At 43.8% G+C, this 26,655-nt stretch overlaps 1 protein-coding gene across 4 annotated transcripts in view; it reads left to right on the plus strand.

Annotated features, from left to right (window-relative positions):
• LOC119695265 (phospholipid-transporting ATPase ID-like) overlaps positions 1-26,655 on the plus strand; it is an 85,936-nt gene that overhangs the window by 13,593 nt on the left and 45,688 nt on the right. For 3 of the 4 annotated variants that reach the window (XM_038123373.1, XM_038123374.1, XM_038123372.1), the window contains exons 2-3: positions 6,089-6,167; positions 18,495-18,553. In XM_038123373.1, the coding sequence (XP_037979301.1) occupies positions 6,125-6,167; positions 18,495-18,553 (102 nt within the window). In that variant the 5' untranslated portion in view covers positions 6,089-6,124. Of the gene's footprint in view, positions 1-1,688; positions 5,901-6,088; positions 6,168-18,494; positions 18,554-26,655 lie in introns of those variants that run through there. The other variant, XM_038123375.1, reaches the window with a different exon arrangement.

The following is a 26,655-nucleotide window of genomic DNA, read 5'->3' on the forward strand; positions in this document are numbered from 1 at the left end:
TTTGGTTGTCCACTCTGCAGCTCACTTTCTGTGTTTGCAAAGCAGGGAGTGGTACAACACATGCTATTCCCTGTTTTGCTCTTGAGGTATTCAAACACAAGAGGATGTAAGGAGGGGTGGAGAAATGCAAATAGTAACGTAGTTCAGTGCTGAAAGATGATTAATACTAATTGCTTCTAATGGCTGAAATTTTTGTGTCTGCTTTTGGTAAGGAAAAACAAATGCATTATTCTCTTTGGAACCAAAATGTGACAGATTTGACTGAAACAGCTAGTACAGGTTCAGTTCAGAGGGGCCCCTTGGCAAATAGATCTTTGTGTGGCACATGGGAAGGTCAGTTTGTGCCAGGTGGGCCAGGCCTTAATGCTGCTCCTACCAGAGCCTTGGCAAACACTGCACTGGGATGTCCTCCTTTTGCAATACCTGTGAGTGATTGTGACTGTCCAGCCCCAGCATATGACTGGTGGCAACAAGGGCATGGATAAAACAGGGAGGTTGAGGACCTGATGTATTTTAAATCCTTAGTATTTTCTCAGATGTGCCTCCAAATCCAGCGTAAAGTGATACATGTTCAAAATTTAGGGACTGAGATCTCGTATTTAACATCATTACTCCACCAAGAGCAATGAGTGGTGAAAAGAAGTTTTCAACCTTTTTTGTCATGATGCTCAGTGCCTGGGATCTACTTTCTCATTCGTTGAGTTACTGGTTGGAAATTTAGTACTTTATCATGAAAAATAATAGAATTCTAAGATCAGTGGGTATTTGTGATTATTATATCATCTAAACAGAAATTAAAAAAAACCCCAAACTTTTGTGCAAAAACTGACCTGACCTGAAAAGGTGAGTGGAGGCATGATATGTTTTCTGAATTTGTACCTGCACAGGGTTGTCTCAAGTTTTTTTGCGTGTATACATACCACAGGATATTTGGTGGCAAAACTGATTGGAGAAATCTTGTTCTTCTGACTAATTCTCCTCATTTCTAGGGGCTTGCTTCTCCTACTTCAGCACAATTCACTGCCCCCTCAGATCTGATATGACCACTGCTTGGGCAGGAATTTCAGTACGTACTGAACTACACCTCATGATCTGGATTAAAATAACCCTTCCAAAAATGATTGTATTTAACATGGATCATTTCACAGAGTCTGGGAATGAAGTGATAGGAACAGAGGCACCAAGTATATTCTAATTCATATTTATCACTGAATCTGATGTATCATATAGATTTGTCCAGAGAAACAGGGCCAAGAAACTAGACATGTTTTCCATCCACAACACCTGCTCTGCATTCATCCAGCTTGTGCCATGTCTTTTGTCATTTTGCCACTCAAATGTGGTGGAAAATGCCTCCCTCCTCCTCCTCTAGTTTGCAGTACAGCCCTCAGTGAACCTTTGCAAAGCCCACATGTTGTAGCTCATTGCAACTTGCCCCTCATGCAGGAGGAGTTTTGCAGTTGCATTTGAATCCTCAAGAAAAATCATTGAATTGTGGAATGGTTTGGGTTGGAAGGGATCTTTAAGATCATCCTGTTCCAACTCCTCTGCCATGGGAAGGAACACCTTTCACTAGTCCCTGTTGCTCAGAGCCCCATCCAGCTTGGCCTTGAGCATTTCCAGGGATGGGGTACCCACAGCTTCTCTGGGCAGCTGTGCCAGTGTCTCATCACCCTCCCAGTAAAGAATTTCTTCCTAATATCTATTATAACCCAACTTTCTTTCAGTTTGAAGCCATTCACCCTTGTCCTGGCAATACATGCCTTGCTGAAAGTTCCTCTCAAGCTCTCTTGTAGCCTAAGTACTGAAATTTACTCTAAGATCCCACCAAAGCCTTCTCTTCTCCAGACTAAACAACCCCCACTCTCTCAGCCTGTCTCCACAGCATAGCTGCTGATCACCTTGGTGGCCTTCTCTGGACCCTCTGCAGCAGCTCCCTGTCCCTCCCGTGCTGGGAGCCCAGGGCTGGACGCAGTGCTCCAGGTGGGTCCAGCAGAGCAGAGCAGAGGGGCAGAATCCCCTCCCTCCCCTGCTGCCCACGGGGCTCTGGATGCAGCCCAGGACACGTTTGGCTCTCTGGGCTGAGTGCACACAGCCAGCTCATGTTGAGCCTCTCACCCATCAGCATCCTCAAGCCCTTCTCCTCTGGTCTGCTTTCAAACCATTCTCTGCTCAGCCTGTATTTGGGATTACCTTGACCCACCTCACTTCTACCTCTCTTAAATGAGGCAGAATTTGGTTTGTGAGGGAACATCACTTCCCTATTCAAGACCTGTCAAAGCAGCTTCTCATTGTGGCTATTGAAACACCCACAGCCCTTGATCAAACTGTCAGTAGCCATAAAGCAGGTGGATTGTCTTTGCAGATGTGTGAGCAGCAGAGTGCACAGAGCCCTGTAGTTTTCTGTTTTCTCATCACAGTTTTCTGTGGTGAGAGGGGAAAATTTATTTGTAGCTTATACCCCCAATTCCCTGTAAGAAGTGGGAATTTGAACTTTAAATAATTTCTGCTGTAGGTCCTGAAAACATGAGGAAGCAACACATATCCTGTTAAGCTGAGGGGTTTGGACCTGCATGAGTGCTCAAATACTCTGAGCCCCAGTTGATTACTGACAACGCAGCGTACCTGGGGTAAAAAGAAATGAAGAAAATCCAAAAATAATCAAGTGGAAAATGGAACAACAGAGTCCAGAAGGGCTGACACAGACTGTGGAAAGCAACTGAAGCAGCACTTCACTTTGCCTGACCATAGCTGGTGCCAGGGAGAATTAGCACAAACAGGAAATTGCTTTTTTTCTGACTGTAGAATGTTTTTGTGTGTTTATGGGTTTTTAATTAATTCAGGAAAAGGAGGCTATGAAATTGTCCGACCAAAATTTGAGAAGTACTTAATGCCAGACAACAAAAGAAATATGAGATAACCTTTTTTGCCTGATAACTTCTTATTTTTTTTCCCTGGAAAGCATAAAGAGAAATTAAAACTGTAATTAAAAATAGATGTGAGTGATAAGGGGCTGATGATCCATCATTGCAAGTTTGGAATGGAAACTGAATCTCAGATTTAAAAAATAAGAAAATAAAGAAAACTGAACAGGGGCATGAATTTTGATTACACATGAAATCTATAGGGGAAAAAAATACCCTGAGGGACGTCATTGATAAATACAAATGCAAAGATGATGGACCACGCAGGTAGGATTGAGAGTCAAAAATAACCCAAGGAAAAAACCCTGGGGCTGAAAGGCAGGAAGAGCCAAGGTCAGCCGAGAGAGCACATCTGTCTGCACAGGCTGTGATAAGTGAGACAAACGGGAGCAGTACCTGCTGCTCCCCCAAAGGGGACAGCTTCACCATTACTTGCTTGTATTTCTTTTCACACTGGCAGCCAGTGGTCATTGAACTCTCAGACTGAAAAGAGATACCTGGAAGTGTGACAGGGTACTGTCACAGAGGGGGTGTGAGCAGGCAGCCTTGCACAGAAGCTACAGCCCTCGTGAGAGTGGCTTTCCTCTGTAAAGAAGTATGGGGATTAGATGTGTGAGTCAATAACAAAGCAGTAAAGGCAGATATTTGCAATATTATGAAAATAAAGGGTACACCTCAATGCAATAGGGGTGTGTCCAGCCCTTAATGCCGTCATCTGTGTGCCCATTGAATACTGACACATTTTCAAATGACATTGTGGTTTGGGCAAGTCAGGAACTGAGTTTTGCCTAGAGGATCAGGTCAGCTTGGGAAGGATTCATACATAACTCCTGGGATTTAACTAAGTGAGCAGGTATGCCAAGTCTGTGTGGTGGCAATGATGTATTGGAGAGGTAATTGGTACAAATGGATGTGGCAAAGTTATCTCCCATGTCTGCCCTAAAAGGCAAAGTTTTGTGGGAATTGAAAGCCTATAAGGGTATTTGTGCTGCCATGATGGTAACTTAAATGTACTGCTGAATGAAGACGTACTATGCATGCAATCTTGATTTAATGCACTGAGAAGGTGTGGGAACTACATGCTTTCCACATCAAAACGCTGTATTGTTTCAGTCTTCTTGTCATGCTGCAGTCCCACCAGAAACCAGAGTTCAAAGAATCACAGTAATTAACAAAAGCCATGTGTCAGAGCTGAAGGAAGTTTCAGGTTTTTGTTTGGAAGATGTGAAAGTCTATTGTTTGTTTCATGTTATTACTGATAAAAGAAAGCTTATAACCACCTTCACTTCTCTGCTCCCCAAAAAATATAAACATCCTTTTTTCATCCTCTGCTGAAATTATATGCCTTGTCAATTGAGTACACAGCTGGGAGAGGTTTGGTAGCTGGGGATTGTTTTTCTAAAAAGTTTGGAAAATACATGAAGATCCAAGGTTCATATGGGTCATGTAATCATCAATATGATGATTATAACCAGTTAACCTTTTGCATATTTGTGCTGACAGTGAGGAGTGACTTTTGTTTTCCTGAAATGTTTTGCAAATACAGCAACATCCAGCGTTCATATGGATCACGTAATCATCAATATTTTGATTACAGACATCCTTGTGCTGCCTGGATTACCAGATCAGTGATTATCAGATCTGTGACTCCTGGTGCTTCAGGAAATCTGAGGTCTTTACCTCTATGTGTGTGGGGAGTGCCTCACTCTTCCCACTATCTTATGGGGAACTCTCTGTCCTTGTTAGTAGGGTTTTGTAAGACATAATAGTAATTCTATTTGGAAGAAATATGTTGAAAGTGATAGACTGAGGTCAGGGATGGAAAGTAAGTTTGGTCAGCAGGGTCAAGAAAGCTTTAGGTTGTGACATTGCACATTTTAAGTGCCTTGGCTTCATGGGCAGAGAAGTTCTGGGGAGAGGTGGTACCAAAGCATTTGTCATGATGAGCAGAAACAATTGGAGGAGTGAATAGAGAAAGGACATCTTCCAAGTAGAGTGGGCACAGAGAGGCTCCCAAACCCCTCACTGAATTCAGATGCACGCAATTGCAGCTGCTAAATATAGCTTTGCTGGAGCATCTGGAGCACAAGTTTAACATATGTAGGATTGTAGAGTTTTCCTTAAAGCTTACCTTTTTTTTTCTGCAAACACATGAAGTCCAAGCTCACACTGGTGGCGCTGTATCTGGCTTGTATTTGGGCAGTGTTTGCACAGGCTGTGTTTGCATGTGCATGTTTCCAAAATACAACATATTCCTGTCTCCTTAGGCACCCTTGCTCTGCACAGATAGCATAGGATAAATTGAAAAACTACATTCTGTAACCTAGAAAACTCGTTCTAGAGAGACTGTGACTCTCTCAAGTGTCTCAGCTTGCCTCACTGACCACTTAAGCAACTGCTACAGTGTTCCTGTTGATTCAGGCTCCTGGTCACAGAGCAATGCCAGCTTTTCTCATGTTCACAGATCCTCTAGGTTGTCAGCATCATCACCTTCAGATCCTTTAAATAAACTTGTCTGATGATTAGGACACTGAAAATTTCAATACCAGCCAGTTTCAATGTGATTTTTTTTTTTTTTTAATGCTCTATTACCTCTGCCTATCAGGATATATTCAGGGCCTTAAATGCATTTCTGGTGCCTGGCCTTCGCTTCTGGGCCAGGCAGTTTGCAGACAGTGGAGGAGAAATTTTATTGTGGTCTGCTCCAAACATGCAGGATGACCAGCAATGGACAAACAGTGTTGAGCAGCAGCAGATTTACAGGAAACCAGTGCTTCCCGCTGCTTCCTCCTCTTCAAGGAGGCTGGTCTTGCTCTGGGTAGACACGCAGTTCCTCTGTACCTCAAGTACAGGCTCTGGGTGTGTATTTCTCATTTTCATATAGCACCAATGTAGTGGGAATGTCCTTTTCAGTCTCTTCTCCACTGGCCCCTTCTTTGTGCCATGTCAGGTGATGAATTGAACAGCATGTCCCAGGTAAGGGAGCCCATTGATGCAGTGCAATCTGAAAACCTAAGATTGTTTTTAATTTTAATGCATTCTAGATGATAAACTTGGCTGCTGGCCACAGTGCTTAGAAATTTGTTTCCCCCATTTATTTGGCATAGAATGACCTGTATGTGCTGCTCTGTGTGGTGTGAATTGCTTTCTCTTTTCTCTTGCAGAAGTTCCATGGAGTTGGACTAAAATAAAGTTTTGGGATGTCTCTATTTGGATTAAAATTTGGAAAGAAGAAATTGAAAGGTGAGTGTGGTCTGGTAATGCCATCGTCATGGGAGCAAAGGAATGTAAATACAGCACACGTGCAAGTCCCTGAGCTCCTGTTTTGGAGCGTGTCTGATTCAGAGCAGATGGGGGAAGATACACTTTCTTTCCTTTTCCTGCATTTCATACTTCCTTGGAGGAGTGCTGCAGACTGGGTGCCAGTGAATGGGGGCACATCTGCAACAGGACCAGCTACAGAGTTTGTGCATTGTCGTGACACATGACTGCCTTGGGGAAGTTGGGTTTTGGTGGTTTTTTTTTACAGGAGTCCTTTGCGGGAGTGGGTGGATGAGCAATGCACATTGCAAAGGTCCAATGCAGATTTGGATGATGAAATATACTGGTGCATCTCAAATTCTGTGTTCAATTTTGAGCCCCTCACAGGAAAGGCTTTGAGGTTCTGGAGCATGTCCAGAGAAGGGAAAAGAAGCTGGTGAAGGGTCTAGAGCACAAGTCTTATAAAGAGCAGCTGTGGGAGCTGGGGAGTGTTTAACCTGGAGAAAAGGAGGCTCAGAGGAGACCTCATTGTTTTCTAAAAGTACCTGAAAGGAAAATCTAGTTCGGTAAGCGTCAGTCTCTTCTCCCAGGTAACAAGCAACAGGACAAGAAGAAATGGCCTTAATACTTCAGGAGAAATTTTGATTGGATATTAGGAAAAATTTCTTCACAGAAAGGGTTGTCAATATAGGAACAGGCAGCCCATGGCAGTGGTGGAGTCACCATCTCTGGAGGTGCTTTTAACAGATGTGTTGATGTGGCATTTAAGGACATGGTTTAGTGATGGAGTTGGCGGTGCTGGGTAAACAGTTGGATTTGCCCATCTTGGAGATCTTTTTCAATCTAAACAATTGTATGATTCTATTTTATGATGGCAAAAGCCCAGCTAATCCCTCCAATCAGAAACAGGAAGAAGAGTAAATTAGAGACATGCACCCTGAGAGCACATCCGTGTGTGCACCCTGAGAGACCCAGTGTGCAGTCTCTGGTTGGGGATCCAGGTCTGCAGACATGGTGAAGAGGGAAAGTCTCTAGCCTTTCCCTTCAGGGTGTTCCTCTCTGTATTTGATGAATGTGGAATTACTGCCCTACTTGTATTTTGACAAGAAATTCTTTTCCAACCTCTCCGAGCTCAGAGGACTGAACAGCTTTTTCCCAGGGGTTTATTTTTGCAATTGTGCTGCTATTTCCCCTTCCTGGACCAGGGCAGAGTGTGAGCCCTGGTGTTAGGACAGGGGCATCCGTTTGCTTCTCTGACAGTCCCAGGAGAGGAGGTTGTGATTGCTCCCAGGGAAGGATCTCTGCCAGCCACAGATATTTTTTACCCCATCTTGGCCTTTCAGATGAGGGAGCACAGGTTTGTCTGTGAGCCACGGTCCACTCAGGGCACGCCCACTTGTAATGTTGTAGCTGTTCAGATTATCAAAAAGATTCTGTTGCTATATTAGGAAAGTCTTGTGTTTTGCCTGGGCCCAGGCCTGGGCTTTAGCAGGGAGGCGTTCAGCTCCCCCACCCTCAAACAAATATTTGAGAAACTCAGATCTTCCTAGATATAAACCCTGTATTTTATTAGGAAGAATAATTTCTTCTCACATCCAATCATTAGTTCAAAACCAATGAAGGCAAACTGGAAAAAGTTCAGAGGATAAAGGAAGCAGAGGTGATCAGGGAATGAGGAGCTTCCATAGCAGGAAGCTGAGAGTGTTTTCTCCTCCTCTGGTGTTTTTAATTATTTTGCCTTGCAGCCCCAAAGCTATGATTGCTCCTTGCAAACATTTAACTAGACGTGTTAATTAGAATGTTATTGAGAATGCCAGTGTTGAAGTGCTATTTTAATCCAAGAATTTATAAATCTTTGTGTTTGTAAAAGTCCAAAGGACTGTGCTGCCTGAGAGCAGACAAGGCCCTCCCACAGGGAACATCCCATGTGCTCATCTTGGGGGAGCAGTACAGCTTGTGGAAAGACCAAATTTCTGTTCCAAAAACAAAGGTGGATGATGTTTAACCTTGCTGAAGAGCCATGATATGACTTTAATTGGAGGGAATGTTTTACCTCAGATATCAGCTGCTATACCTGGGATAAGGATTGCTCCCATGAGATCCAGCATATCTCCCCAGCAAGGCATGGTTTCCACATGAGCGGAGGTGCAGGTGAAATATGATAGGTTTAGTTTAAGAGGACAGGTTACATGGTCTTAAATTTCTTGGAGATAAGGGTCAGCTTTTTATAGTCTCAAGTTCTTTATAGAAGTTTATCAGGAGTGTAACTAAAACGCAGCTCATGTTGACACACAAAGATGCCTGGAGGAGACCAGTTGCTGGATAATGCTGGTGAAGCTGTTCCAGCTGAAGCAGAGAAGTATACACCTCTTAGATAAGCAGCAGAGGTGTTTCTATGGAAAAGGTGCCTGAGATCTTTTACACTGAGGTTTAACCTATAGTGAGCATGGGTGGAATGGAGAGGAAGGGGGGCACTTCTAGTTCATTGAACACGTGGAAGGTTGAAGATGGCTGATTGTTGGAATCTGAAATGCAAGGAATTCTTAGAACTTTGGGCCTGTAAGCTAAAGCTTGTAATTAAACACAAGAGTTGATCTGAGACCTTGGAAGAGGCTTCTAAACTTGAGTATTAGAAGCGAGAATGTGGATTTATAGTTAAAAGCAGAGACACGTTACGTTAAGAAGAAGAAAGTTTAGAGTTCAAGATGTAGGGAAAAAAAGTACTTACAAATGTAAACAAGAAGTTTAGAATGCAGTACTGTAGGTTTGTGTATCATAACATGATTAGCTAAGAAAGCTTACACTGTAGCATGAGTCCATAAGATGAAATATTTAAGGATTGGGTCAAAAACATAAATATCCCTGTTGGTAGTGTTTTATTGGTCAAAAAATCCTTAAAAGGTCTGTAACTGAGGGTTTTGTGACCTTCTGAATCATGTAGTAAAGATGTGAGCTGAATTCACCCTTCCTGTCTATGTAGAGCATAAAAAAATAAATAACACAATCAAAAACAACTCAGAGGTCTCATCTCTAACTCATTCAAAATTCCTTTAAAATCCCCATAACTGGTGCCCTGTGATAACTGTAGATAGATAGATAGATAGATAGATAGATAGATAGATAGATAGATAGATAGATAGATGCGGAACATCTCTGTTCGCTGGCTTCCTCCCATGGTGGTTTAGTTCAGCACTGGAGCTTCGTACCTGGAGGACAGGGATAGGCAGGTACTGTCCATCAAAAAATGGGAATAGAGAGCAGGGAGAATTCATCTACACAGACAGAAGAGCAGTCATTACTGCAGCTTCATAAGCCCAGCCTCAGGGCACTGTGAGAGGAGGAAGAAGGTTATAAATTGAGATAGGGCTTTTGGAAAGCTCCCCTGGGTTTTCCTTCTTGCTGCTCACCAAGGCAGCTGGGCTTGGAGCAGTCAGGCTCTGGGCAGAGCTTGGCAGCTCCTGAGGAAGGCAGCCCATGACTGGCGCTATGGGACATCTAGCTCTGCTGCCTTCTGGGATCCCCATTCCCATCCGATAGGAAGTATCTCACCACAATAGACATTGAGTATGAAAAATGTATTTATTTTTACATAATTTCCCATGAGGGAAATAATTGTGAATTGAAAATCTTCTCAAAGTTCGTTTTGGAGCTGTATTTATTTTTATGATTTTTTGCATCACTTCCTATCACTGTGCATTGCTGTTATTAACAACGTGTGCAATTGTGTTAAGCTGTGGTATTTACCAGCATGTCTAAGAGATACTGTTTTCTAGTAAAGGAAATTACATGTGCCAGCCAGTCACTGTTAGAGTAGTTTTTAAAATTAAAAAAAAAAAAAAGACTAAAAAAAGCTGGTGGTGTTTTGTTTGTTTTTTTTTGGTTTTTTTTTTTTTTTTTTTTTGCATGCTAATATTAGTCAAAATATTGTGAACTATTACCAGAAATAAAACCAGGACACAGAGTGATATAAAATTCTAAACCAACTGTGGAGGGGGGAAAATCAGTTTTTCAAAATGAAGAAAAGACAATTTATACTGCTAATATATTTGAAAAATGTATATTTCATTCTGAAGTGGACTGAAACAAATATGAAAAGACATAGATGATTCTTGAGGATTAATTTGCTACCAGGCATTTTTGAGACATGATGAGTCCCCACCTCTGCCCAGAGCCAGAGCAGGTGGCTGAGATATTGCCAGGAGTGGGAAAGGAAGGAAAACCACAACTGGTGTTATTGCAGGAGATGGGAAAAGGAAAGAGATGAGTCAACCTATGTCCCTTCCTAGAAAAACCTACATAAGAATATTTTAAGGTTTAAGGTTATCCAACACTTCTTCCACCTGTGTCTCAAGAGTACTATTTGACCACAAATGTTGCACATGCTGTACAAATCTGGGGCATCCTTTTGGAGATATCTTTTCTTTTCTCTTTTCTTATGGTGATAATAGAAAATGCTGCTTTTAGAAAGGGGCAGGGTCTACTATTGAACTTTATGTTGATGTTAAAAATTCACTAGACCTGAGGCAGAAATATTTCCAGTTCACCCTCACGGCTTTTTATTTCAGACCTTTCATCTGCTGTATGATAATGGAGGAGGTCGGTACATCACCAAAGTGGGCTCTCTCTGTTAGTGATTCCAGTAGCAAAATATTTTGGCTTTCTATACCAGGGATATATGGAATGTTTTACCCATTTTATTTCTTCAGGAGGAAGGAGGATTCTTGGTTTTTTGAGGCAAAAAGACATAATAAATATATTTATTTAATTATGGAGGGACAGGAAGGATGAAAGAGGGCTAAGCCCATTGATAATGGTGTCCCTGTAAGGTCATGATGTATGCTTTTTCTTAATTAAATGCCTCACACTCAGCACAGTCCACTCCATTTCTGAGATGAAAATGCATGTGATTGCCAGCATAAATCCTCTCCAGCCAGAGCAGCCAGAGAGTCTGCACAGAAGAGGAGGCATCTGCACGTTAAAAATGTGTGGGTTTGTAGCATGGAGTCCAGGAGAGCCCCTCCTGTGAGTCAGTAAAAAACCACATTTGTTTGTTAGGCAGCTGAACGTGTTCCTGCTCTGAACTGGGCTTGGCTCTGACCTCCCTCTCCCCATTTCCACCCCACTGGTTTCTCACTGCTGCTGCTGCCCCAGCCATGCTCGCTGAGCCCTGCCAGGCTCTGGCTGCAGTTCAGGGCAGGGATGGGCTTTGGTTTCGTGCTGCAGAGCAGCAGGTGCACGGCACCGCTCAGGTTACAGCGTGAGGGTGGCACTCAGGTAAATGAGGGTCCGGCAAATGTCTGTGTCCCAGACTAGTTGTGAAATACAGGTATTTAACCACTATGACTTTCAGACCTGCCATATGGCTCTTTGCTTCACCCATGCATCCTTTGGTGATGAAGATGAACCTTTGGCATAAAGATCCCTGGCTTTGGTTTTGGATGAAGTTCACTTGTTGCAGCTCTGATCCCAGAAAGGCAGTGCTGTGTTATGAATGTGAAATTCTGTGGTATCAGTGCTGTAAGAAATAATCCCATTGTCTTTACCCCAGTGACAGGGACTCTACCCAGATACAGCACCTGAAAATCAAGACACTTGTTGCACAGTTATTTCACATCAAATGATTGCAAAAAGGGGCAATTATTGCTTAAAGGTGCAAGGAGATTTTAGCTATTAACTTGTACAATAATCTCCTAGGAGAAAAAGATTTTGGTTGCCTAACACAGTATATGATGACTTGCCCTCTCCCATGGAGTGGAGTCTTGCCTTTGAGTGGAGACTGTAATTCTCAGGTTCTTTGAGGGGAGGATAGAGGTAATGACTCACTATGGCACAAGAGTTTTCAGTCTCTTGTGCACATAGAGGAGCAGTCCGGCAAAGACCAAAAATCAGGGCCAGGACTTGTCTGTCTGTTAAGAGGTGGCTGATCTCCTGGATGCTGGGTGTGAGGTGGCCATAGTTGAGAGGTGATACTAGAAGCTGGGCCACACAGTGATGATGAGGTGCCCAAAAGAAGGGACAACAAAAGTTAGGAGGGATATGGGACAAGGAGGAGGTGGCAGGAGACACATCACAAGATGTGACTAGAGGGGGTCTTCTGAGACCTCTTACAGCGTGTTGCAGTAGAGACCTGAATTACAGTCCCAGTAGGGTCAGTTCCCTTGGAACCACAACAATCTGTTACAGATTTCACAGCTTGATAATAGCTTTGCTAAGAACCACTCTATAAGGGAAGCTGGGGAGATGAGTCCAGCTCCTGGATGCCATTCTTTATAGCTGGTCCAGGGCAGAGTTTTTGCTCTTGAGGTCACTTGTTTAAAGGGTGGAGGAGAGATTATTATTTTTACAGAGTTTATGCTGTCTCTGTTCTGTTGTCAGGCACTCCCCTAATTGGGCTGTGTTCATTTCGTGCACGAAGCATCAGTGTCTAGTTTGTATAGGACTTGGCAAAACCAGGCAGATCTTAACCTCCCATTTCTCGGAGCCGCAAGACCCAATATCTACAAAACTTTTCCAATACCCTGTTGAAAGCACTTCTCTTGGCATATGCTCCTTAGCATAAACCAGAAACAAATTTCCAGGCTGTCTGACCAGATCTTGAATCTAACCTTTTGCAGGACTTTTCCATGCAGCAGTCCTAAAGTAAGAAAGCTGGTGGGCTGGCCAGTTACATTTATAGCTGATTTTTTGGCATAGGTTTAATTTTATTAAATACAGATGTTATTCTGAGGTTTAGCTTCTAAAACTGTCTGCCTGAGAAAATAGGCACTTTCCCAGTGACTTGGTCTCAGTGGTTAGACCAAGAACTGGGCACTAAGCCATATTTATGTACGCCGAGTTTCCACTGATGAATAATTTAAAATAGTTTTCAGTGGCAGTGAAATGATAACTTGGAGCACAAATACCATTCCTTCTTTCCAGTGAATGCAATTTGCAGAAGCAGAACATTTGATTTACTTAGAGATATATTAAAACGTTTCAAGAAATGAAAAACTTCTCATCTGATATCCGTACAGCTTTCACCCTCCCCTTTTCCTCATTGCTTTCAGAATCAACAGGGCATGATAAGACATGCATGCTTGGATCTACATCCAAAAAACCCTGAGTTATGGTTTCCAGGCAAAGCTGGTGTAATGCTTGACTTTTTTAAATTTTTTGTTTATTGTGATCATCTAAGAGACGTCATTTCTGTCCAGACTGTTCCAGACACAAATGAGAGTCGCGTGGTCTGCAGTGGTTGAGAACTACTGGATTTGGAGGCACAGCTGTGGGACCTCACTTTCCTCAGCTGGTAAAAGCCACTGAGGCAGTGTTGCCCTGTGCATGTGGTCACAGTGGTTCTCCCTTGGTGTAGCCAGAGGACAGGAAGTTCTCCTTGCTGATGCTGCTGGATGAGGCTCCCCTGAAATTTATTGTGGTTTATCTTGATTTAGCCTAAGATATTGGCTGTTACCCATCAGGAAAAATTAAATTCTCGCCACTAGGAATTAGCCTCATATTTTGACCTTTAGGGACACTGCCTCTGAGAGAGATGGATGGCTGTGGCAGGCAAAGGCTCCATTCAGTTTTGAACCAGGTTCACATTTACCTGGGGCCTTAAGAAAGGGTTATCACAGGAAACCTGCCCTTATGTGCTGTGTGGGAATGCAGTGCCTTGATTCTCATTTCTGTTCTGTTTCATGTCCCACTGCCTCATGTTTCCTTGCCATCCCCAAGCCATTTGCTACCATTAATGTTTCTCACATAAAAGCCACTTGGAGAGTACATCTCTCACTGTTCTGAGAGGCTTCCTTGCCCACCTGGGGCACATGCATGTGTCAGCTTTTTTCTAGGCGCATTTGAGACTCTTGAGTTCAAATCCATGTGTCAAGTGCCTCTTCCCTGGCTGTGAACACCCTGGGGGCAACCTGAGAAAGGGGATGGCTTCTTGCTCCCTCAGTGTGCCCTGGAAAGAGCAAAGGAGCTCAGGGCATGTTCAACTGTTGCCTGCAGCACTTGGATTTCCACTTCTGCATACAGAACAGAAAGCCACTAAAGACTCAGAGCTGCCGACACCCGAGGCTCTCCATAGCTTTGTCATCTATTCCTATTTACATTAATACCATTTATCTTTTCTGTGGCACTTCTTCCAGTACTAGACTTGGAGCTCCTGAGGAGGGGATAAGGGTTGCACTTACTGTATGGCAGGAAACAGGCAAGTGTTGGGAAGTTCTGTTTTTCACAAATACCTTTATCTTTCATCGGCTTTAAGAATACCAGTTGTTCTCAGGAAAATTCCTGAAGGAGCACACAACACAATAGTTGAAGCCCAGCAAGTCTGAACCTCTTGAGCTCTGCTTCTGTTTTCCTCTGGGACACCAGATAAGTGAGTCTGATCTCTTGGTACATTGTTCTCCCCATTGTGAAGATAAGAAAAATTTGTCTGAGGAAAGCAGTGAAGGACTAAGCACTTTGAGGGTATTGAATGAAGCTGCTGTGGTTGATCTGAATCATCCATTTGGGGCAGATGGCAGCTGATTTCAAAATGACTTATACTGTTAGATGTGCCTAAAGAAGAAGAAAAGCACATTTGCCTGCTAACACTGTTTTACATTAGTGATTAGAGGACTTGATGAAAATAGCCTACAGACCAAAAAATGGTGATCTGAAAAAGGGTTTAAAACTCAGGGACCCTGTGTATTTACAGGGTCATTGAAGGAAAAGGAGGAAGGCTAGCACTTCAATGCATTGAACAGCTTAGGTGCTTGCTAATGCAAGAGTGAGCAAGCAAGAAGAACTAGATATCTTAACACATCATTTAATAGGTGTAATAGACACGTGCTGTGTTAACTCATGAGGCTGGAATATTAGCAGAAAATAAAACTAACTCTGTATGGTTAACAGATGTTTTCCTTTCATGACTATGTGGTCTGAAATGCAGCTTTAAGAAAGAGATGAGCAAATTGCAGATCTCTTAGTAATGCTACAAGGTAATGAACACAGGCATAGAAAACCAAGAAGGGCAGTCTTTTATGGAAAAATTTTAAAAAAGAAAAAAAGGAAAAAAGAAAAAAAAAAAGAAAATACAGTTTTCTGAGAGGCAGGATATGGTGGTAAATGAAGAATTCCATCTATGCAGAGGCAGAGCTGGAGAGAAGTGTAGAGGAACACGACCTACTCAGCTGGCACAGAGTTTTGGTGCAGAGGTGGGTAACTTTTTGGAGAGGAAAGGAGGTTGTTTCAGAAGTGATTCCCTCCAAAAGGGAGGGAATAGGAGGAGCTGGCTGGTCCTCTGAAAGCTGGAGAGAGTGTAAATATGGATAGTTATGAAATGATGTGATGATACTTAGGAAAAAGTGACAGTATCAAATTGTTTAACATTGACTTCAAGAAGGAAACCTTCAATAAATACGAGGAACTAATAGCTGAGACCTCATGGGAAGGAATCCTAGTGTGGGGGGAGAATTAGACAGAGCTGTCGTTTCCTTAAATAATTGATATTAAGGGGACATATATTATTAATTGATATTAAGGGCACATATATTATTAATTGATATTAAGGGCACATGTATAAGTTATCACCTTTCAGAGAAAGGCTCAGAAGGATGAGTGAAATGGTGAAATCAGAAGCGCTCCATTTGCTTCAGACAAAGGAAGGATGCCTCTAGAAGGTGCAAAACAGTTTGTTTTATCCAGCACAAACTGTGTGGCAAAGGCTCAAAGTGAGAAAAGGCTATCAAGGACATAAAGGGCAATAAAAGTTGTTCTGTAAGAGTTGGGGTCTCTGGGGAGGCTCAGTGGAAAAAAGCCTAGCAAATAAAGCTAAGAAATCAGAGGAGTTTTTTGTGGTGGTGGTTTTTTTTTTTTGTTTTTTTTTGGTTTTTTTTTTTTTGTTTTTGTTTTTTTCTTTTTTTGTTTTTTTTTTCTTTTTTTCCTTCTAGATATCTAACATAATACTTGCCAAAAGCAGAGAGAAAGGGATCGGTTTTGGGCTGGAATAGAGAGAGAATGGGTTGACTGGGTAAGGTAAAGCATGCCCTGGAGCAGTTCTGCCTTTGAGAGTCTGGCTCACAGGCAGGCTAAGTTCAGAAGACTGGGAAGAGAGCAAGCACAGGGAAAAAAGAAAAGCTGAGCAATTATAGATGTATTGGCTTCACTTGAGTGAAGGTTAAAACAATACAGCAAACCACTTCAAAGTAACTAGGAGTGTGTGTGTGGGGAAGAGATGATTAACAGTCAGCTGTCCTGAAAAACTGCATTAAACCAAAATTAATTCTGTTTTAGTGGTAGCTGGAGGGCTATTGAAAAAGCTTCAGATAGCTGCCATGTATCTTGACTGTCACTTGTGGCATTTTTACAAGTAAACTGGAGGCACATGCTTGAGATAAAATCACAAAACAGTGAGTGCTAGATTTTTCAGAAAAAAAAAAAAAAGAAGACATCAACAATAGATATTGATGACTGATAAGGAAACTTGAAAGATTCATCAGGGGTATATCCCATCCTGAGTCTGGTATTCAATATTTACTTCTACATCTTGGCTGACAGAGTAAAGAACACACTTAGTACATCTGTGAATGGCACCACGCTGGCAAGAGCTACAAGCACACTGAAAGATAGGATTGGAATTGACTCCTTGGAGAAATAGTCTGAAAGAATTTGGATGCAGTTCAGCAAGGACAAATGAAAGATTTGCATTGCCTGATGAGGCATCTGGCTCTGCCAGAAAGGATCTGCCAAAGTGGATCATTCTGGGGAGCCATCCTCTGTGTGTACTGGTGGTGCATAAGGATGTTAATTTAAATTACTCCTGGGTGAATTCTTATGCACAATGTGCATTTTCTGCAAGGAAAGCCTGGCCAGCTTTGGTAAGGCCTCAGCTGCAAACCATGGCCCATTTTGGGCATCCATCCAGAACGGGCTGAACTAGCTGGGAAGCCCACTGGAGAGCACCAAGGGTGATGCTCCTTCTGATGGATTAATGCATAAGAAGTGACTGAAGAAACAGGAGGTGCTTACCCTTGGGAAGGCTAGTGTAAGGCATAACAGCCTTCAGTATGTAGTGAACTTGGAATCACAGAATCACAGAATCCCTGCATGGAACAGCCCCAAGAACCATACCTCGTGCCTGAGAACATTGTCCAATGTTTCTCTAACTCTGTCAGGCTTGCTGCTGTGACCATTTCCCTGGGGAGCTGTTGCAGTGCCCAACCACCCTCTGGGTGAAGAACCTTTTCCTGATATCCAACCTAAACTTCCCTTGACACAGCTTCAGGCCATTCCCTCTGTCCTGTCACTGGGCACCCAGAGGGGAGATCAGTGTCTGCCTCTCCTCTTCCCCTCCCGAGGAAGTTGTGGACGGTGATGGGGTCTCCCCTCAGTCTACTCCTCTCCAGGCTGGACAGACAAAGTGACCTCAGGTGTTCCTCATATGGCTTCCCCTCAAGTTCCTGCACCATCCACATGACCCTCCTTTGGTCTCTTTCTAATAGCTTTTATACCTTTTTGTACACTGTGGTGCCTAAAATTGCACACAGGACTCAAGGTAGGGCGGCACCAGTGCAGAGCAGAGTGGGACAATCCCCTCCCTCAACTCTCTGCATCCTTGGCAAGTAGCACAAGGAACTTAGGGAAAGCAGAAGACCACTTTTGACCCTCCTGGGAGAAGATAAAACCCCTTGAAATTGAAGTAATGAGTTTTATGTTAGATAATGCAGGAGAAAACCACCCTAGGGGTGTAAGGAGACTTCAGTCCTGGAATAGACAATTGAAGAACAGCGGTTGCTGGAGCTTTCTATGTCATTTTTGGGGAAGAGAGGCAAGCCCCTGCTTTGAGGTAAAGGACAGTTTTGATGACTTTTTGATATCCTTCCAGTAATTTTTGATTTCATGATAGCTCTGGTGATGATGTCCTACCAGTAGGATGATGCTCAGAGATGCACTTGTACTGGAAGAAGAGGACCAGCTGTAGGCTGATGGCAAAAGCTCCAGAGACTTCAGGGGGAAGAGAAGGAGCAGGGCAGGAAGACTGAACACCACTAGTAAGGGGGAACTCCTACCCAGAAGGTGAACAACCTGACCAGGCACTGGCATTGCAGCGAGTGGTGCGTGGAGGAGACTTTGTTCCGTGGTGTTAAGAGTGCCATGGTACCAGTCCACAGTGCAGCTCCATCAGTGTCACCAGCCACCCCAGGTCTCTGACATGGGACTCTGATTCACTGTGTCACTCACTCCCTTCTACCAGCTCTGCTTGCACTTTTTGATGCTTTGATCACATCTGTATTGACTCTGCTTACCCTCAAGCATGATTGATGTGTTTCCTTTTCTTTGCAGAGGAAGAGAGACAACTTCAAGCAAACAACCGGGATTTTAATCTGCAGTTTGAATATGCTGTAAGTAACCAGTGTATGTTGTTTCATGCAGATGTAGCTGCATCTGTTTCATGTCTCAAGTGTTGTTTCAAAGAGATGAACAGAACTGCATGCCAGCTATAGCTCTGCAAACCAGGCAAACACAAGCCAGATGAACCAACAGAGGTGGATCGCTGCTAAGTCAGCCTGAAAAATGGGCAGCTGAAGGAGATCCAGCTCTGGAAAAGCATGACACAGTGACTTTGCACACTTACCGAAAATTATTTGAGAGTCAAAGAGTTTTCAGGATCAGGCTCCAAGGCCTTTCAATAGCAGAACATGGGGGGAGTTTTCTGTGGAAATTTGTCTCCATTTAAAGTAAAACATGAAAGGAAATGTGTCAGTTCCTCAGCTTTTGCAGTGAAATCATCTCTGTCAGGAAGGTTTTGAATCTGGCCCTTATGGCTTTCTGCCACCTTTTCTGCGAGATTCCTAACAGTCTTACTTAGGTTCACTTTGTGCCATGAAATCTGTGATTCCAAAGTGCACCTCGACACAGGCTGGCTGTGTCCCAGGGCTGCAAGGCTAATTGGCCAGGGAGCCCCTCGGGCAACTTCATTTCCAAAGCTTGTGGACCATTTTCTGATGCTGTGTGCAGAGGAGGGCTAGCTCAGCCTCTAGATCTGCCCTGCCTGCAGGGGCATCCCCTCTTCGAGGCCACCCTGAAGCTGCAGTCTTTCTAAGTGTTTGCAGCTGCCAATTAATACCAAAGTGAATTTTGTGAATTTTTGTCCTTTGAATATCTGAATTCCAGTGGTGAAATTAATCATTCAGTTACTCGGGAGCTCTTTGAATCATGTTTTGGTTTAGGAACATCACAAGTATTTTCTTGGCAAGAGGTGAAAAAATGAAGCATTTTAGAACACACTAATTTCTTGTGACTGGGACAGTATGACTTGCCAGCAGGTTTGACTGATGGCAACATGATTGTGTTCAGCGGTTGCTTTTCAGCCATGGACATGGGTTAGAGAGTCTCAGAGTCCAGAGCTGCTGCATGTGTCCTGAATATGAAATGCATAGCAGTTAATATATGTGAAGTACTATGCAGCATGAATGTCTTATCAAAACTGGTGATTTGAGACTGGGGAAATGAACTTGATTTGCACACAACCTGTCAGTAGCGTGCTGCAATGGTTATTGTCACTACGTACGGTTTTGTCATCTTCCACTGAATGGTTGTAATGTGCAGTAGTGGGACAAGAAAGTAAGAGGGAGATGGGCAGGTGTGTCAGGGTAGAGAGAACAAGCAACTCTTCTGGTTCCATGCCTAATTCTGTGAAAAGCCATTCAGAAAACTGACTTTGCATGACAGTGCTTCCCAGCTGATTGCTTGATTGTGCCCAAGGATTTGCAAATAGCCACAATTAAGTAGACAACTTTGAGAACACTTCTGAATTTCGGGTAAGTCTGTGATTAGGTGATAAAGTGAAGGCAGCCAAAAAGCCAGCTCAGTATAATGTGTTACCACGTGGCAGTGAGTTTTGGTAATCATGCACCTCATTTTAGCTATGGGTCATGATTTCTGGAGTCCTGTGTAGACTGAGGCTCGGGAAATCCAGGAAACTGCCCAAAAAGAGCCAAGCCTTGAAGTTGCTAGTGGATGGTGAGGTGCTAGCAGACTTTAGGTGGTGGTGCAAGAACTAACATAACTGTAGAGGGCTGCACATCATGTCCTGGGCTGCTTAATTCCAGTAAGTCCTCACAAAAGTTCAATTTATTAACTCCACGTTACTATGGTGTATGAAGAGAACTAAACTTGCTCATAACTTACATCACATCCCATGCTGTAGATTGCTGATGAATGTGGAAATGACAAAAAGGGAGATAGTCTCCTGGCATTCTCCCATAACATATCTATGGTGCTCCTGAAAGTTAGCTCTTCCAGGCAAGGGTTAAATTTGGGTACCTTCCTCACATTCAGATTTGTCTCATCATGGTGGGGTTGCTCTGCTAAGCACTAGGATGTGGTTCAGGGGGACAGGACTGCTAAGATCCAAAAGAAACCCACCAATATAACAAAGCTTTAAAAGTATTTTAGACAGTGAAAGTTACAGGACTGAGTTTCAGATTTCTTGGTAACTTAAGGCCACATTAGCCATAAAACCTATAGAACAGGTTCTTGCAACAAAGCTAGGTGAGGCGGTAAATGTTTCTTTAGGGTGAGGCAGTTGCTGAGGAAAGCCAATAAGGAAAAAGAAGGGGAAATGCAACCCTAGATGTTTCGTATTGATTTACTGCTGCTGCCAGGCTTTCTGTCCCACCTGCTGTGAAGATTTCAGCCTTTCACTAAACGGGCAGTTTCTATTATGTAGGCATAGATCAAAGGTACAGAGGTGTTTTGTCCCTCTTTATCACAGCAAGAACGGGGAGGTGGGAAAGTACAACCAGAGGTGGGTGTGTTATCCCTGAATATCCCTATTCCTGGTGGGACTTTGTCCCTTGCCGGTGCAAAGTCTCCAGGGTATCTGTGAAGGGAGAAGAGACGAACTGATAAAGACTTGAAAACTCTCTTGTGTGTGGAGTCTGACATCAGCTCTGGCAGCTGCTGAAAGGTGGCCCTCCTGGTATGAAGCAAGACTCCCGAATTGCTCAAACCAGCTTTACAGGAACCTGGGACTGCACCTTGGAAAGCCATGTCTGCCACTGCATGCAAGGGCATGTCCACCTCCCATCACTCTACAACTTGCAGGAGACTTCAGAGGGCAAATTCCCCTCCCCAGGCTGTCAGAAAATACAGGAGATGCTAAACTGCTGTGTGTCCCTGCCTGCCACACTTCTCCAGCCATGAGGCCACAGTAGTTGAGCAGAAGGCTTAGAAAAATTAAACAAACTTTAAAACAAAGTGCTGTGCAGTTAACTGGAAGGGCTGAGTGTGAAGGTATGATCACTACCCACCAGCTCACAAAATTAGTTTGGAATGACTCAGAAACAAAGTGTGAATGAGTGGCATGAAAAGGCACTTAGAGCAGCACAGAAAAGGGCTCAATATAGGTCAGTAAAAATGAAAAGTCAAGTCCTAATCATGTGTTTATTCACAATGCAGACAGAAAGATCCTTCCTGAATTCAGAAAGAGGTTTGTTCTGTGTAAAGACTGAAATAAAGTGGAAAGCAGGGAGGCAGATGTGGTATAGCAAGATTTAAGGACTTTAATCAACCTAATCTGTCTGCACTCACCCCAACAGAGCTACAGGGGGGACAGCCTCTGTGTGTCCACCGTGATGGGCTCTCCATCAACCCTCTGGAGAGGAAAATCTCTTCTGAAGATTTTTAGTGTTTGATCTGATCCTAGTTCCTTTTTTAATTCTTTGCTTTCACATTGGAATTTAGCACAGCTGCACTGGGACGTCATGAAGGGCTGCGAAAACAACTTTGAAATTGGCTTTCAGACAATAGGAAAGGAAATGCAAGGCCTGTGAGTCAATGACAAATTTCATCTTGGATCAGGACCCAGGGTCAAGCCAGCATTCTTTCATCAGGACCAGCAGCAAGGGGGCTGCTTGGACTCGGGTCACCTGATGAAGTCTCTAGTGAAATGGGAGGGATGTATATAACTTCCTACAGCCAATACACATTGCCTGGGCTGGATTAGCAGCTGGGCTCCTATCTGTTTGAAATTTAATTGGAGAGCAGGGAGCTCTGGTAGTGGCTCAGACTCTGCTCCACCTCCTCTGCTTGCATGCTTTGATCTCAGAAGGCTGCCTGGCGGGTGATCCTCAAGGACCTTATCAGCATGGTCAGGGTTGTGGCACCAGCTGCCTTCTCTTCCTGTCTCAACGTGCAAATGTCTCCCAGTGTCCCTCAAGGTGAAAGGGAGTGTGGTCTGATGAAGTGAAAAGTGGTCTCTGTAGTCCCTGAAGGAATAGCAACCTCCACTGCTCTTTAGTTAGGTGTAAGTTGGGTCCATCTAAAGAGCACTTGAGGCGCTGTCAGGGAGCAGCCAGAGCAAGGGGCAAGCTGGAGGTGGAGGTGATCCTAGCTCAGGCAGAGCTCTCACTGACCAGGGTGCAGTCCTGTAGCATCTGGCAGGCAGGGACAGGGCAGGATGCTGGTGATGGGGTCCATCCTGACCATTCAGACAAGGTTAGGTGATGAACCAGGTCCAGGGCCCTCTTAGGGAGCCCAGAGAGAAGTGATGAGAGAGAGGGCTGAAGACAAATCCATACCAGAGGTCCAAGGTCCATCAAGGAAGTAGAACTGGATAGATATATCAGGGAAACAAGGACATATGACAGTCTGGAGATGGGAACTTCTACAACATAGCTCAAGTGAGGATAGAAGGCTCCTGGCTGAGCTTAAGTGAACTCCTGAGCTCTGGACAGGGGTTGTGGCTGGACACACCAGGTGAGGCCAAGGTCCTCAAGGCATATCAGGCCCCTGAGAAGCACATAAAGATTGAGCTGTGCCAGATGTGGTCTTCAGTGAAGTCCATAGACTCCTTTGGATCAAGTCTTCCACTCTTCATCAGATTAAGGCTTATGGAGAGAATACTCCTACTGCACTGGTTGGGAGTCTTGTTGTGTGAGGCCATAATGAAAATAAAACAGTGGTTTGGAGTTTGTCTCCTTTGCACCACTCAGCAGTGATCTGTCCTCCCCTTCTTTCCTCCTTCCTGACAGGCAGCAACTTCAGGTACTGAGCTGAGCCAGAGGAGAGCACAATGTTGTCAAAGGGATGCCTAAGACACAAGACCTTTAGGTTATTGTGCTTGGCTTGTCTGTGAGCAATGGCATGAGGTTATCAAGCCATGCCAGCCCTGTGTCATCCTTTGCACCACCATGACAAGGACATTCACCACACTGATGATTAACTGCTCAGTAATGGGGTGACACCAGACTGAAGGAACAACATAGGAAAACACAACAAGTGATCATGCTTTCCTACAGATTTTCATGGCATACCTAACATGTGATGAGATCCTGGAACTCACTTCATTAGTGCTGTCAAGAGAGGGTCAAGGGGTTGCATATGTAAGACATTCCTATCCTTTTTCTGCTTAAAGAAAAGAAAAATGGGGGGGAAGATAAGAAAAGAGAAGAAAAGAGAGCTGTGCTCTTGAAATTGGCATTTTTATTTCTAGTGTTTGGCCAGTCTGTTACTCCTGGGAGTTTACTTTTTTACAGAGACTTTTACAGGGACCAGATTAACACCACCACATCCTTTTGGCCTTTATCAGTCTTCTGTTGAGCTGGGGCTGCTGCCTACCATCAGGAACAAGTCAGTGAACTTGGGAGTCTTAAAACTGATCTGGTCTGACTGTTCCATAATCCCTGTGAAAACAAACCCTTGGTGGCACATTATGCACTGTTACACGAGTTTATTAAAAATTTTCATGAGCACATTCACAGCCCTGTGGTCAGATTTCTGCTTATGGCTTCTGTGTTCTTTCCAATGGCACTGCTGCAGTTAAACAGAGGAACATGGAATTGCACTTCTGCCACCTCCTTGGCAAGGCTTTACCAAAACACCTGGAAAAGACATTTCTGCTGCTCAGCTGTTCCACTGGTCTGTGCTACACAAGCACCAACAGCATTGCCAAGTGATGTGGCATAACACCTCCCTGTGGGGTCACCAAGGTCTTGCTAAAATTTACTTGGGGCTAGGTTGTCCAGCTGCTGGGAACTATTATGTCACTGAGCCAGGGGTGTAAATTCAGAGGGTCAGTACCTTGCCATACACTTTAGCCCCTGTAATCTAGCCACAAAAGCATCAGTGTCTCTTATTTCCAGTGACTTTTATGGCAAGGAGATGATTTGTTTGCTCAGCAATCTAAGGTAGGAGCCATCTGCTGAGTTCTGCTTGCTGTTGGACGTCACAGGCGGGCTTCTGAAAACACCCCCAAAGTAACAGCTCATCCGCCAGATCTGGACTTGTATAACTGTGGAGAGATGAGCACTATTCTTAGGGACAGCATTTTGGTGGAGTCACACCTCCAGGAGGTGTGAATCTAGCCCCTGAAAAGAGCAGATGAGAATAATCCCTCACCCACAGACAACATTGCTCTGGTGTCAAGCTTCGCATCTGGAGAGCTCCAGGCTGACTGTGGGTAAACCACGCTCAGACCTGCTCATTTAGGACACAGGTGCATGCAGGGACTGCCCTCGCACAACCAGAAGTCTAGGGCAGATCAGGGAGTAAATGTAAAGCTCCCCATCCCCATCTTTGTGCTTAGCACATGGAACTGCTCTTCTTAGCTGTTGGTTTTTATGCATCTATAGGAAAACCAGAAGTTTCAGTAAGGCCTCTCAATACCTAATTGCTGTTATAAAGCTTATTCCTCTCCATGACTTTTTCTCTATGGGAGTCTCCCCCACTGAAGGCAGAGTGTGGGCACAGTGAGGCAGATGATGTATTAGATGCATTGCTTGTGGAATGGTGGCTGCATGTGGACTATTTATGCACCGCAGTGATGCAGGCTCCTGTAGCACCCCTCCCACCCCAGAGTCAGGCTCCGGTCCAGCTCTAAAGAGTGACAGGGTTTGATGATGTTAAGCATCACAGAATAGGATAAGGTCAAGAACACAGGCCAACTGAGGTTTCCCTGTAACTGGCCAAGAGCCTGAGCTGTCAAAGCACACAGCCCTGTAGTATTGCCTGAAAACATAATCGATACCTGAGAGAATTGGGTTAGCTCAGCCTGCAGAAGAGAAGGCTTCAGGGTGACCTAGCTGTGGCCTTCCAGTACCTGAAGGGAGCCTATAAGAATGACGGAGAGGGACTTTTTACTAGGGCATGTAGCAGACAGGGCAAAGGAATGGCTTCAAACTGAGGGTGGGTTTAGATTAGATACTGGGAAGAAATTCTTTACTGTCAGGATGTTGAGACACTGGCACAAGTTGCCCAGAGAAGATGTGGGTGCCCCATGCCTGGAAGTGTTCAAAGCCAGGTTGGAGCAACCTAGTCTGGTGGGAGGTGTCCCTGCCCTTGGTAGGGATAGTTGGAATGAGATGGTCTTATGATCACTTCCAACCAAAACCATTCTATATTTCTTTGATTATATGATACCTTGCATAGTGCTTCAGCTGTATCTGTGATGTGAAAATGCAGAGTTTTGATTTGGAAAGGCTGAAGTTTTCTCTAGTTTGTCATTATAATTTGCTATTGATATGCCTTTAGCCCCTGGGTCCATGAACAAGTTATGTGTTTAATTAGAAATATTTATAGTAATTACAAGTTTTTTTTTCCTGGTGATTAATTTTAATTATGGATTCTAGAATAATGAGAAGATCCGTGATAATACTCCCTGTACTTATCCTCAAGTCTAAAGTGCCCTAGTGTCCCAAAAGACAGTATGTGCCCAACAATATAATGATCCTGAACAACTATGGAGAAAGCACTGATTATCCAGATTCCTGCAGTTAAGCATGTGGAAGCTGTTATGTCTGGGGTTTTTACCATGCCTAATGGCAATAGGAAATAAAATGAATGGCTGTGGTTCATTCAATGATTTTCCTGACGTAATTAATGGACAGAAATAGAAGGCAGGAATTGAAATAAACCACTCCCATTCTTTTCTTATTCCCTTCTGAGATTTTTGCAGGCAAAGATCTATAAACTTTATCTGAGTGTTTACTGAGTAGTTTTTCCCATGTTATATGCAACCCTCTGAAATCTGTTGACGCACAAAGGTCAAGTCCCCTGCATTTACTTTTTCCTGCAGCCACAATCTTCTATTTTTTCTTTAAGTAACTGGTCATAATACTTGTCCTCAGAATAGTGGGCGGATTTCTTTATTTAGATCCAGCTTTTATTAAAAAAATCTGCTAGACTTTGTGCCTGATGGACACAGTCTTGTCAAGCAATTTAGTTCCTAGTATGCTGGGTTTGCAGAAGATGCTGTTTTTCCATTGCTTCTGTTTCAGCAGTGTCCATGGAGCCTGTCCACGACACATACCCCACGGGTGAGGATTTTGAAATAAACCAAATTGAACTATACGTCATGGCATAGACAGAGTTAACCACACTTGGTAGCTGCATGGTACCAGGAGAGAGGCAATGTTGTATATACGATGATCACTGATAAATATATTTTCTTGCTGGAGTGCAGTCAAGAGGAGGATTTGGCTAGCTCGTCTATGAAGGCTGT

Source organism: Motacilla alba, chromosome Z (genome assembly GCF_015832195.1).
Source record: "Motacilla alba alba isolate MOTALB_02 chromosome Z, Motacilla_alba_V1.0_pri, whole genome shotgun sequence".
NCBI classification, from domain to species: Eukaryota; Metazoa; Chordata; class Aves; order Passeriformes; family Motacillidae; genus Motacilla; species Motacilla alba.